This window comes from Canis lupus, chromosome 5, assembly GCF_003254725.2.
Source record: "Canis lupus dingo isolate Sandy chromosome 5, ASM325472v2, whole genome shotgun sequence".
In the NCBI taxonomy this organism is placed as follows: Eukaryota; Metazoa; Chordata; class Mammalia; order Carnivora; family Canidae; genus Canis; species Canis lupus.
Genome location: NC_064247.1, coordinates 21,476,357 through 21,489,975, shown reverse-complemented (window position 1 = coordinate 21,489,975; position 13,619 = coordinate 21,476,357). Strand labels below are relative to the sequence as shown.

Genomic DNA, 13,619 nt, shown 5'->3' with positions numbered 1-13,619 from the left:
ATGTGGAGCATTTTTTCATGTGTCTGTTGGCCATTTGTCATCTTTGGATAAATGTCTCTTCGTATCTTCTGCCCATTTCTTGACTGAATTTTTTGTTCTTTAGGTGTTGAGTTTAATAGGTTCTTTATAGATCTTGGATACTAGCCCTCTATCTTTCAAGACACTTGCAAATATCTTCTCCCATTCTGTAGGTTGCCTGTTAGTTTTGTTGAATGTTTCCTTTGCTGTGCAGAAGCTTTTAATCTTGATGAAGTCTCAGTAGTTCATTTTTGCTTTTGTTTCTCTTGCATTTGGAGATGTGTTTAGCAAGGAGTTGCTGTGGCTGAGGTCGAAGAGGTTGCTGCCTGAGTTCTTTAGATTTTGATGGATTCCTGTCTCACATTTAGGTCTTTCATCCATTTTGAATTTATTTGTGTGTATGGTGTAAGAAGGTGGTCCAGTTTAATTCTTCTGTATGTGGCTGTCTAGTTTTCCCAACACCATTTGTTGAAGAGACCGTCTTTTTCCCGTTGGATATTCTTTCCTGCTTTGTCAAAGATTAGTTGACTGTAGAGGCAAGGGTCCATTGCTAGATTCTCTGTTCTGCTCCATTGATCTGTGTGTCTGTTTTTTTGTGCCAGTACCATACTGTCTTAATGACTACAGCTTTGTAATACAGCTTAAAATATGAAATTGCGATGCCTCCAGCTTTGGTTTTCTTTTTCAACATTACTTTGGCTGTTTGGGTTCTCTTACGGTTCATAAAAATTTTAAGATTTTTGGTTCCAGCTCTGTGAAAAATGTTGATGGCATTTTGAATGAACATGGATGCAAAAATTCTCACCAAGACACTAGCTAATAGAACCCAACAGAACATTATAAGGATTATTCACCACAACCAAGTGGGATTTATTCCTGGGCTGCCAGGATGGTTCAGCATCTGCAAATCAGTGTGATACACCACAGTAATAAAAGTCCTATTAAAAAGAACATATTAGGGATCCCTGGGTGGTGCAGCGGTTTAGCGCCTGCCTTTGGCCCAGGGCGCGATCCTGGAGACCCGGGATCGAATCCCACGTCGGGCTCCCGGTGCATGGAGCCTGCTTCTCCCTCTGCCTATGTCTCTGCCTCTCTCTCTCTCTCTCTCTCTGTGTGACTATCATAAATAAATAAAAATTTAAAAAAGGAACACATTAACACATGCTCTGCTTTTTCTTTAGTGTGCTTTACTCTTTCATAATCCTTATAAGCAAGGGATAGCAGGGTAAAGAGACAAGTATATGAACTTGTGGTCTGTACATTTAGAAGATAAAATAGAAGAATTAGATTTTGTCATTTCAGATTTTTTTGGTTGAGAAAATTTAAATAATGAGATTTATGGCTTATTATTAAGGCTTATTTAGATAATTTATGTATTTTTCAGTTTTTTATTGTTTGAGGCCAAGGTTTCAAAAGAGTATGGAGTTTTGGTATACCTTGCTTTAATTGGAATTGAGGGGGTGGCTTAGAGGTTTAGTGCCCGCCTTCATGCCAGGGCGTGATCCTGGAGACCTGGGATCGAGTCCCACATCAAGCTCCCTGCGTGGAACCTGCTTCTTCCTCTGCCTGTGGCTCTGCCTCTCTCTCTCTCTCAATCAGTCTCTGATGAATAAATAAATAAAATCTTTAAAAAAAAAATTGGAATCGAGGGTCTAAGTTTTTTCTTTGTAACATTATAATGTTAAAGATATGATAACCAAGATACTCTTTTTCTATTTATTAGCTGGTTCTGACCCATTTCATTATAAAAGTTTTTTTGTTAGTGATGAGATATCTAGACATGCTCCAGCAATTGGAGGGCAAGATATTTTCTTCAAAATAAGCATGTTTGTGAAATTCCATATTACCTTCCTATGGAATATTGGGGAAGTTAAAATATACACGTATCTTTTGTCTGGCAGCTTTTACCTAAAGTAATTGATAATATTGTATCATAAAATTGGGGGGGGTGCTTTAAATCTATTTAAATTTAAATAAATGCTGAGGTAGTCCAGTAATGTCCTTAATATCAAGTACAATATTGATCAGTCTCCTTATCTAGCAAAGTTTAGCACCTTTTACTTTCTAGAATATTTTGATTATGGAATTAAATACCATCAAATGTAGTGAAAATATCACAAAACCTATGTATTTTACTGTCTAGAGAAGGACTTACCCCCTTTCTTCTTAGACAATAAATTTAATTTCATGCATTGTGTTTAGTAATCTTATTTCTCCTGGGAATCTTGAGTTCTTGTCTGGGTTACAGTTAATTCAAATAAGAAAATAAGCTGAAATAGAGATTGGTAAGAAATAAACCTTACAGTAGAGCTTTAAGAGGTAACAACAAAGGACAAAGCAGCCATAGGAAAGAAGAAAAAAACTAAATGTATAAACAGGAGTCTGAAGGAATTAAGTGAATTGATAAGCTGAGTCCTGTAGCCTTGGATACCTTTTAGGAGTATTGAACTATTATAGCATATGCAATAATTGATAACTCATTTTTTGTGTAGAGATAATTTTTATTATGTTTGTAATCCTTTTTGGTAGAATGTGAAGTACATTTTAGAGTTTCTTCAGAAATTGTTATAATCAAGTTTGAGTGGTTCCCAATGATCTGAAAATTTTACTTAAATCAGAATGGCTTATTTCCTAACCAAATAGCTACAATTTCTAAAAAATTATTTATTTATTTATTTATTTATTTATTTATTTATTTATTTATTTATTTATTTATTTATTTATGATAGTCACACAGAGAGAGAGAGAGGCAGAGACACAGGCAGAGGGAGAAGCAGGCTCCATGCACCGGGAGCCTGATGTGGGATTCGATCCCGGGTCTCCAGGATCGCGCCCTGGGCCAAAGGCAGGCGCTAAACCGCTGCGCCACCCAGGGATCCCAATTATTTCTTTTTTGATTGCATAGAAAAAGGTACATGATTCTTGATCCCTGACTACCTGGTTATTCACCTTCAAATGCAGTCCCTTCAAGTTATTAACCTTGGAGTGGTTTGGGTTCCTATCTAGTTACTATAGGAAGAGGCCACATTTTTAAATCAGATTCTTTTATGGAAGTCAGAAGCTAGAGTAATTACTAAATTTTATACATATATATTTTTAAATTTTTTTTATTGGAGTTCAATTTGCCAACATATAGCATAACACCCAGTGCTCATCCCGCCAAGTGCCCCCCTCAGTGCCCGTCACCCAGTCACAAATTACCAAATTATTAACAGATGAGTTTTTGCACTTTGATTTTTAAAACAAAGTTTAGGGGCACCTGCGTGGCTCAGGTTATGATGGGGGGGCCCTGGGTTTGAGCCCCACTTTGGGTTCCTGCTTTTCCCTCTCCCTTTGCCCCTCCCCACCCCCATTCGTGTGCATGCACTCTCTCACTCTCTCTCAAATAAAAACTTAAATTTAATCCACTTGCTATTTTTCTTTTTGTTGTTTTTTTTTTAATTTTTTTTATTTATTTATGATAGTCACAGAGAGAGAGAGAGGCAGAGACACAGGCAGAGGGAGAAGCAGGCTCCATGCACCGGGAGCCCGACGTGGGATTCGATCCCGGGTCTCCAGGATCGCGCCCCGGGCCAAAGGCAGGCGCCAAACCGCTGCGCCACCCAGGGATCCCCTATTTTTCATATAAATTGATTTTAATACTTTATATTTAACTCTCCCCCCCTCCCCTCACCCCCTGCCAAAAGCTATGTCTAGATTCTTTGGAATCTATCACTTGCTTTTCTAGAAAAGCTATATTTCAGTACAGCAGAAACTGCTTTCTACTTGACTGATCATTTGTTTACAGGTACTTTGCAGCAGGAAGATAACTGGTTGGCACTGCTGAGCTTTTATTCATTTTATAAGTGGGGTAAAACATTACAGTTATACTAAAAGAGAAATATGTTTTATTAAAGTAACTCTGCAGGGTTATTCTCTATAGCACACTGAAGATACTCCTAAACAAAATCACCACAGTGCCTCACATGTGATAGATGTTTAAGAAGTACTTGTTGAATGAATGAGCATTGAATTAAAAGTATTGGGATCCCCGGGTGGCGCAGCGGTTTGGCGCCTGCCTTTGGCCCAGGGCGCGATCCTGGAGACCCGGGATCGAATCCCACATCGGGCTCCCAGTGCATGAAGCCTGCTTCTCCCTCTGCCTATGTCTCTGCCTCTCTCTCTCTCTCTCTTTCTCTCTCTCTCTCTCTGTGACTATCATAAATAAAAATTTTTTTAAAAAAAGTATTTTGGGGGGCAGCCCGGTTGGCTCAGCGGTTTAGCGCCGCCTTCAGCTCAGGGCCTGATCCTAGAGACCAGGGATCGAGTCCAACGTCAGTCTCCCTGCATGGAGCCTGCTTCTCCCTCTGCCTACATCTCTGCCTCTCTCTCTCTCTCTCTCTCTCTCTCATGAATGAATAAATAATAAAAATTAAAAAAATAGAAGTATTTTTGTTGTCTTAGGAACTTACAGGCAAAGTATCAGGTGCCCTATATACAAAAGATTCTTAACTGGAAAATGTTAACCATCATAATAATTATATTTATTTGTGTCTGGGACACAGGTGGCGATAAAAATAATTGATAAATCTCAGCTGGATGCAGTGAACCTTGAGAAAATCTACCGAGAAGTACAAATAATGAAAATGTTAGACCACCCACACATCATCAAACTTTATCAGGTAAGATGTAACCTTATTCCACTCCATGCTTCTCACTACCTGTTTCCTCATTTGCTTTATTTTTCTCTTTTGTGTTAGTTTTCTTAGTCAATAAAAAAAGAATAATTAATGGTTTTTATTAAGCTGAGCACACACATTTTCTATAAGTAAAAAATTAGGAAATAAAAAACTAGTAGCTTAATTTTAAGTTGTCTCAGACTAAGTTATTTAATTTAAAAAGTTTGTAATTGGGGATCCCTGGGTGGCTCAGCGGTTTAGCGCCTGCCTTTGGCCCAGGGCGCGATCCTGGAGTCCAGTGATCAATTCCCGCGTCGGGCTCCCGGCATTGAGCCTGTTTCTGTCTCTGCCTCTCTCTGTCTATCATGAATAAATAAATAAATCTTAAAAAAATCGGGATCCCTGGGTGGCGCAGCGGTTTAGCGCCTGCCTTTGGCCCAGGGCGCGATCCTGGAGACCCGGGATCGAATCCCACATCGGGCTCCCGGTGCATGGAGCCTGTTTCTCCCTCTGCCTGTGTCTCTGCCTCTCTCGCTCTCTCTGTGTGACTATCATAAATAAATAAAAATTAAAAAAAAAAAAAAAATCTTAAAAAAATAAAAATAAAAATAAAAAAGTTTGTAATTGTGCATTGATGATGCTCAACCCTGTTGGCTTTTGGTGGTGATGCCATTAATGCGGATATGGCAGTTTTGCTTATTTAAAAAAATACACTGTTTATGTTTTATGAAATACAAAGGTTAAAATAGTATATTACTTAGTGGCATATTTTATAATACTTAGAGCCAAATCTTATCTTGTTTGGATTATTTTGTCAGATAAAGTAAAGGAGTCATTTTTTAAAAAATCATTTTTTAATAAATTATTGAGATACAATTTTTGTAAAATAAATTGTACCCATCTCAAGTGTGAGCTGTGTTTTTTTTTTTTAAAGGAAGATCTTCTCTGGGGTTCCTGGGTGTCACAGTTGGCTAAGTGACTCTTGGTTTCATCTCTGGTCTTGGTATTGAGGGTTGTGGGATCCAGCCTCATGGCTGGCTCCATGCTCAGCACAGAGTCTGCTTGGGATTCATTCTCTTTCTCTCTCCCCCCCTCCCTTTGCCCCCCACCCCCCATCTGCACATGCTCTCTCTCTTTCCGTAAAATAAATTAATAAACCTTAAAAAAAAAAAGGAACATCTCTGATTCTTAAAGAGTAATTCATGTTGAGGAATGATATGTAATACAAAACATTTTTTAAACACTTCTATTCACTAATTAGAATTTTTATACTGGAAAACTATTTTTTTAGGGGGGGGGGAGGCAAGAGAGAGAAAGAGAAGGGGAAGAGAGAGAATCTTAAGCAGCCTCCATGCTCAGTACCAAGCCTATAACCGGCTTCTTGATCTCACAACCCTGAGGTCATGACCAGAGCCAAAATCAAGAGTCCAGTGCTTAACCAACTGAGCCATCCAGATGTCCCTATTGGAAAACTATTTTTAAACTAAAATGTTATAGTATGCTAGCCCAGGACTTGGATCTCCATAGCGTGAGGCATGCACCCAGTGGTATGCTGGACTCAGCCTGTGCTAGCTTGTAAGAACTAATTGGTAGATTTGTAGATGTTCTTCGATTCAGCTCAAAATCAGCCTTGGTGGGAGTATTTACACCATAGAGAGCTACTTACAGGTCAGGGCTTTTTTTTTCCTCACACAGAGCTAATACTGGCACGCCATTCTGTGCACTCACGTGGGTTAGCACAAGTGTCCCTTGGGCATAAGAAGCAAATATTAGAACCCTACGCTTATTTTTTGTATTTATCTTCTTGTGTGCATTCTATAATGTACATAATGTGTTTATACAGTGGCACAAGTATGTAATTTGTGTCTCTGCTCATATTCATATAAACATATGCATATGTGTTTGTATATACACATACATGTATATGTGATACATGTTTAGCTAAACAACTTGTTACTAATAGAGACTTGCAATTAAAAAGGTGTAGAGGGATCCCTGGGTGGCGCAGCGGTTTGGCGCCTGCCTTTGGCCCAGGGCGCGATCCTGGAGACCCAGGATCAAATCCCACGTCGGGCTCCCGGTGCATGGAGCCTGCTTCTCCTTCTGCCTGTGTCTCTGCCTCTCTCTCTCTCTGTGACTATCATAAAAAAAAAAAAAAAGGTGTAGAAACCAGGGAATCCCTGGGTGGCTTGGTGGTTTGGTGCCTGCCTTTGGCCCAGAGCGTGATTCTGGAGTCCCGGGATCAAGTCCCATGTCGGGCTCCCGGAGTGGAGCTGCTTCTCCCTCCTCCTGTGTCTCTGCCTCTCTCTCTATGTCTATCATAAATAAATAAATCTTAAAAAAAAAAAGGTGTAGAAACCATTGGAGACCATTAATATTACCATTAGAATAAGAGACCATGGTGTGCCACTCAAAACAGTTCCTGAGTTCTAAAACTACAGACTTCTTTGGTCATATTTATATCAGAGTATTTCTCCTTTTAAGCTTTTTTTTTTTAATTCCTAAAGAGGATAGTTATAAGGAACTAATCCAAATCCTTAGAAGTCTGATGAACTATAAGCCAAACTGAGGTTAAAACTACGGTAATTCATATAATTCCATCTTTATTAGAGCTAAATAAGCAGTTAAATTGACTATTTAGCTTATTCAGACTCCAGTTGTTGGTAGCTCTTAGTTTTCTGGCCTGATTGGGAATAGTCTTAAACCTTCATGTTAAAGCAAAATTAATTTCCACCTTTTCAGTAGACAGCAGTTAAATTTTCATTCTTAGCATGTGCCAGTACATAAAAAGATAATGTTACAAAGAATCTAAAATTCACTCATTTTGAGCTTATAAATTAATTTCCTTTTGATTCAGTATAGTTTGAAATACGAAGTTTGTGACACTGACATGCTTCCTTTCTAAACATAGAAAAACTAATTTGAATAAAACTGTACAGCAGTGGAGTTAGGAAGAAGCTTTTGAACAATGTTTTTAAAATAACAGTACTTTGTAATAATATTACAACAGAATAGGAGGAATATACTATTGTGCCAGATTATCTAGACTACAGGCTAGATAAATTGAGCTCTATTTTATTATTCTTAATCAGTCTACCATATAGCAAAGGGCTAGAAAAGTCCATAAGAAGGTGGTAAAAAGTTGATCTTCCATTTGTTAAAATGGAAATTTTGTGTCAACAGGTCTGGGGAGGGGCCTGAGATTCTCCATTTCTAACAGATGCCAGAGCAGTGCTGCTGTTGTTGCTGGTCCATGGACCATACTTGGAAAAGTGAGGATCTAGATTTCTCACAAAAGTGTTAGCAGAAAGTTATTGTCTTGTAAACTTTGCCACCTTATGAATTATTCATAAATTTGATACTTTTATTAGTTTTATGTAATAACTCCATAGAATGTTGAGCTGCAATATAATAGAACTGCAATCCTTTCCTGTCAGACTAATGTGGAATTATTTATCAATAGGTAATGGAGACCAAAAATATGTTGTACCTTGTGACAGAATATGCCAAAAATGGAGAAATTTTTGGTAAGTATTTACTATTCTTTAAATTTGTTTTTAATTTGAAAATGTCACTAATCTTCATGAATGGAATATTTCCTATTGACTTTCCTGCTTGTTTAAGAGTTGGCAACATGAACTAGAAATTTTTAAGCATTACAATATAATAAAATATTCAGTAAAACAAAGCTGTGGAATATAATTTATTCTCTTGTGTTCATGATGTTTATGGTATTAAAGCTATTGCTTAATTCTGTCATCTGCTATTGCAAGGGGGACTTTCTTTCCTTTTATCCTCATTTTTTACCTTTCCTTCCAGGGGAAAAATCAGTTGACAAATACTGAGTTCCAGCTATGTCCCAGGCATTGTTGTAGGTTTAGGGGACGTAATGGTGACTGAAATAATCCAGTCCCTTCTGTTTTGGCTCATACATTTTAGTAAGCTACTGATTATACTGACTATAGCTGTGAGACCCTGGGCAAGTCATTATACCTTTCTGGGACTTGATTCCTTCATCCCTAATAAGGAAGGGTTTTGATTAATTGGTTTCTATGATCCATTCTAACCCTTAAAAAAATTACAAATATTTTGTTCTAGTTTTCACATATTTTTATTCTTACAGAGCCAGAACACTTAGGTAGTCTAACCACTTTTGGTTTTTAACCTGCACATTTAAATCCAAAATGGTTTTTAAATAGCCTTAGTGAGTAATTATTCATATATAATAAATTTCTTTTATTTAATGTGTACAACTTAATTCACTTTCGCATGCACACACACGTGAAAGAAACCATCACCACGGTCAAGATATCCATAATTCCCAAAATATCCTTTGTCTATCTTGCCCCACCTCACCTCCAAGCAACTACTGCTCTGATTTCTGTTGCTATAGATGAGTTTGTGTCTTGTAGAGTTTTATAAATGTGGTCATACAGCATATACTCTTTTTTTTTGCATGGCATTTTTCAGTATAATTGTTTTAAGATTTATCCATTTTGTTGTATCAATATACCATTTCTTTTCATTGCTAAGTAGTTTTATTGTAAATAGCTTTCTACTGTATGAATATACCCCAGGTTATCCATTCATTTGTTCCTATGAATATTTGGGTTGGTTTTGGATTTTGGCCATTACACATGAATTGCTCTGAACATTCATGTCCAAGTCTTGACTTACAGTCTACCTTCAGGTAATTATTCATCACTTTACATATAGCATGAGTCTTAATATGCCATTATTTTGCAGCTCCTGGCTTTTATGTTCTTGTCAGACATTTTACTTATGCTTATTTTATAAAATACAAAATACAGTGTTGTTGCTTTTGTTTAAAAAGTCAATTATGGGATCCCTGGGTGGCGCAGCGGTTTGGCGCCTGCCTTTGGCCCAGGGCATGATCCTGGAGACCCGGGATCGAATCCCACGTCGGGCTCCCGATGCATGGAGCCTGCTTCTCCCTCTGCCTGTGTCTCTGCCTCTCTCTCTCTCTCTGTATGACTATCATAAATAAATAAAAAATATTTTTTATTAAAAAGTCAATTATGTTTTAAAGATATTGCAGTATTTTTTAAAATCTTACATATTTATTAGTGAAATTATTGCTGTATCCCTATATATAGATGCACATTTTCATTTTCGTTTCTTTGTATAGATACATACCTTCATCTGGTGTCATTTTCCTTCTGTCTGAAGGATTTTCTTTGGCATTTCTTGTAATGCAGGTCTGTTGGTGATGAAATCTTTCAGCTTTTGTGTGTCTAAAATCTTTGTTTTTGAAAGATATTTATACTGGGTATATAATTCTAATTTGGGTTTTTTTTTTTCCTCTTTCAGTACTTTAAAGATGTTGCTTCCTGTATTCCCATTTGCATTGTTTCTGAAAAAAAAGTCTGCTGTCCTCTTTTTCTTTATTCCTCTGTATGTAATGTGGCTTGATATCGTGGCTGCTTTTATAGTTTTTTGTTTACTACTGGTTTCAATGATTTCGCTATGATATGTATGGTTTTCTTCATGATTCTGTTCTTTGAGCTTCCTGGACCTGTGAATATATAGCTTCCATCAATTCCAGAAAACTCTCAGCCATTAGTTTCTCAACCAGTTTTTCTGGCCCACCCATTTCTCATCTTTAGAGACTCTGATTACACATATATTAGGCTGATTGAAATTGTTCTACAGCTCACTGATGTCTTTTACCATTTAAAAATACTCCTTTGTCTTCCTGTATTTCCTTTTGGATAGTTGATGTTTGTAGGTCTTCAAGTCCTAGCATCTTTTCTTCTGCAATGTCTAGTTTGCCATTAATCTCAATCCATTTGCCATTAATTCCTCGTCTCAGATGTTGCAATTTTCTGCTCTGTAAACTTGATTAGGGCCTTTTTCTTTCTTTTTTTATAACTACTATGTCTTTTTTTTTTAAGAATTTATTTATTCATGAGAGATAGAGGCAAAGACATAGGCAGAGGGAGAAGCAGGCTCCTCGAGGGGAGCCCAATGCGGAACTCCATCCCGGGACCCCAGGATAATGCCCTGAACCAAGGGCAGATGCTCAACCACTGAGCCACCCAGGTGTCCCTATCTACTATGTCTTTAGTTAGCTTTTTAAACATCTGGAATACAGTTTTAATAACTTGTAATGTCCACATCCCCTAATTCTGGTATCTCTATCAGTGCTGAATCAGTTTTAAACCATTCATATTTTTCCCCAGTTTTGGTCAGATTTTCCTGCTTATTCACATGCCTGGTAGTCTTTGAGTGGATGTCAGACATTGTCAGTTTTACCTTACTGGTTGCCACATATTTTTGTATTCCTATACCTTCTCCTGACCTTTGATGTGGGACACAGTTGAGTTACTTGGAAGCAGTTTATATCTTTTGAGTCTTCCTTTTATGATTGGAGTAGTGCTCAGTCTAGGTATTATTATTTCCCACTTTGGAGTACTCTACCCAATGCCCTGTGATTTTGGAGCTTTTTTAGCCTGGTCAGTAGAAACAGACAGTGTTCCTGGTACCAGGCACTATTTTTTTTTTTTTTTAATCCTCATAGATGATTCTTTTTCTAGCCTTGAGTGGTTTTCTCACATATGTGCCAGTACTCTCCTGGATGCTCAAGGGGGACCTTCACATATCAGAGCTTTGCAGTTCTCACCTCTCTCCTTTGGTACGCTCTGTTTTGTTATCTTTATTCAGCTTGTTCTCCTTAGACTCTCAGTTCTGTCTCCTTAACCCGGGGACTCTGCTGGGCTCTGCCTGTGTCTCCTTTTCCTATCCTATGGCCTACATCCTCTCTCTCAAGGCATTAGTTGAGGGTATTCATGAGTCTTACTTCATTTCTTTCCTGCCTGTCAGGGATGACTCTTCTTTGCCTCATGTTCAGTGTGCTATAAACCAGTGTCATATATTTTTGTCTTTTATTTGTTGTGGGGGTTGTTTTGGGCGGGTAAGTCCACTCGCTGTTACTGTATCTTGGTTGAAAGAAGTTTCCAATCCTATCAAAATTATCTTTAATTTTAGCTATTTTTTTTAAAGATTTTATTCATGAGAGAGAGAGAGAGAGGCAGAGACACAGGCAGAAGGAGAAGCAGGCTCCATGCAGGGAGCCCGATGTGGGATTTGATCCCGGGTCTCCAGGATCACGCCCTGGACTGAAGGTGGCACTAAACCGCTGAGCCACCTGGGCTGCCCAAGTTTAGCTATTATAAAAGAAAGAATTATGTATACTTCTGTAGTTTTGAGAAATGTATTATTTAAAGTTGAATTCTAAATAGTTTTTTTTTTTTTTAAGATTTTATTTATTCAGTATCAGAAAGGGAGACAAAACATAAAGACTCCTAACTGGGAAACGAACTAGGGGTGGTGGAAGGGGAGGAGGGCGGGGGTTGGGAGTGAATGGGTGACAGGCACTGAGGGGGGCACTTGATGTGATGAGCACTGGGTGTTATTCTGTATGTTGGCAAATTGAACACCAATAAAAAATAAATTTATTATAAAAAAAGAACTGTTCATACCTTCAGATAAAGGGCAAATAGATATGTAAAAAAAAAAAAAAGATTTTATTTATTCATGAGAGACAGAGAGAGAGAGGCAGAGACACAGGCAGAGGGAGAAGCAGGCTCCATGCAGGGAGCCTGACCTGGGACTCGATCCCGGGACTCCAGGATCATGCCCTGGGCGGAAGGCGGCGCTAAACTACTGAGTCACCAGGGCTGCCCTAAATAGTTCTATTTAATCATTTTCTAATTGTGTTTCAGGAAAGGTATCTTGCCTTTTTTACTTACAATTTTTCTTTTTCATGCTACTGCTTATTAAACTTATTTAAATTCTTAAGATATTTATTTAGAAGCTTTTTAACTGATGCTACAATCAGAACCGTATGGGCTTTGAAGCCAAACAAATCTAGCTTACCATGTTACTTGTTGCATCACTTGTGGCAGGTATCTCTCCTTTTCTTCTTTCTTTTCCTTCATCCTTTTTTCTGTCTTCTGTTCTTACCCTTTTTCTCTGTTTCCTGTTCTTTCTTATATTTGCTTATTCATTCAGTTTAATCAGTTTCTCAAGAAATCTTTATTGAAAACCAGTTATGTGTTACATACTGTTTATATGGTTAGGACTACCACAATGAAGAAAACAGACAAAAATCCCTGTTACAAACCTTACATTCTGGTGTGGGGATAGACACCATAAAAAATAAGTAAATTATATAGTATATTAGATGGTGATAAGTGTTATGGACATAGTAGAACAAGAAAGGGGGTGATTGGGGAGTAGGGAAGTAATTGCAATGTTAAATAGAGCAGTCAGGGAAGGCCGGACTGACATTTGAGCAAAGACTGGAAAGCACAGTCAGATAGTTATGGAAGAAAGGATCATCCAGGAGAGGGAAGAGTAAATCCAGAGGTTCTGAAGGAGTACTGTGCTTGGTATGTTCAAGGAAGAGCAGGGAAGCCAGTATAGCTGGAAAGAGGCAGCAAGAGTAAGGAGGGAGGAAGAAGAGTAGGAGATGAGGTCAGAAAGGCAAATGGCAAGCAGAAGCAGGGCAGATTTGGGAGCTTTGTAGGCCATTGTAAGGACTTTAGCTCTTACTTTGAATAAAATAAGAACTATAAGAGGGGTTTGAGCAAAGAAGAATGTCACATCTAAATCTAATTTGACATTTTAAAACCACCACTCTGGCTACTGTGTTGAAAATAGATTGTAGTGAGGGAGGGTAGAAACAGAGAAATCAGGTAGGAGGCTGTTGCAATAGTCCTAGTAAGAGATGATGATGGCTCAGCAGAGTAGTAGCAGTGCACATAGTGCTATGTGATCAGACTGACAATATGCCTTGAAAGAAGAATGGAGGGTAGCCCAGGTGGGTCAGCGGTTTAGCCCAGGGCCTGATCCTGGAGACCCTGGATCAAGTCCCACATCAGGCTCCCTGCATGGAGCCTACTTCTCCCTCTGCCTGTG

At 38.3% G+C, this 13,619-nt stretch overlaps 1 protein-coding gene across 1 annotated transcript in view; it reads left to right on the top strand.

The window, feature by feature from the left end:
- The window catches only part of SIK2 (salt inducible kinase 2), a 126,294-nt gene that overhangs the window by 13,619 nt on the left and 99,056 nt on the right, over nt 1-13,619 (top strand). Inside the window, exons 2-3 of the mRNA XM_025465571.3 lie at nt 4,563-4,679; nt 8,140-8,203. Of these exons, the coding sequence (XP_025321356.1) occupies nt 4,563-4,679; nt 8,140-8,203 (181 nt within the window). The remainder of the gene's footprint in view (nt 1-4,562; nt 4,680-8,139; nt 8,204-13,619) is intronic.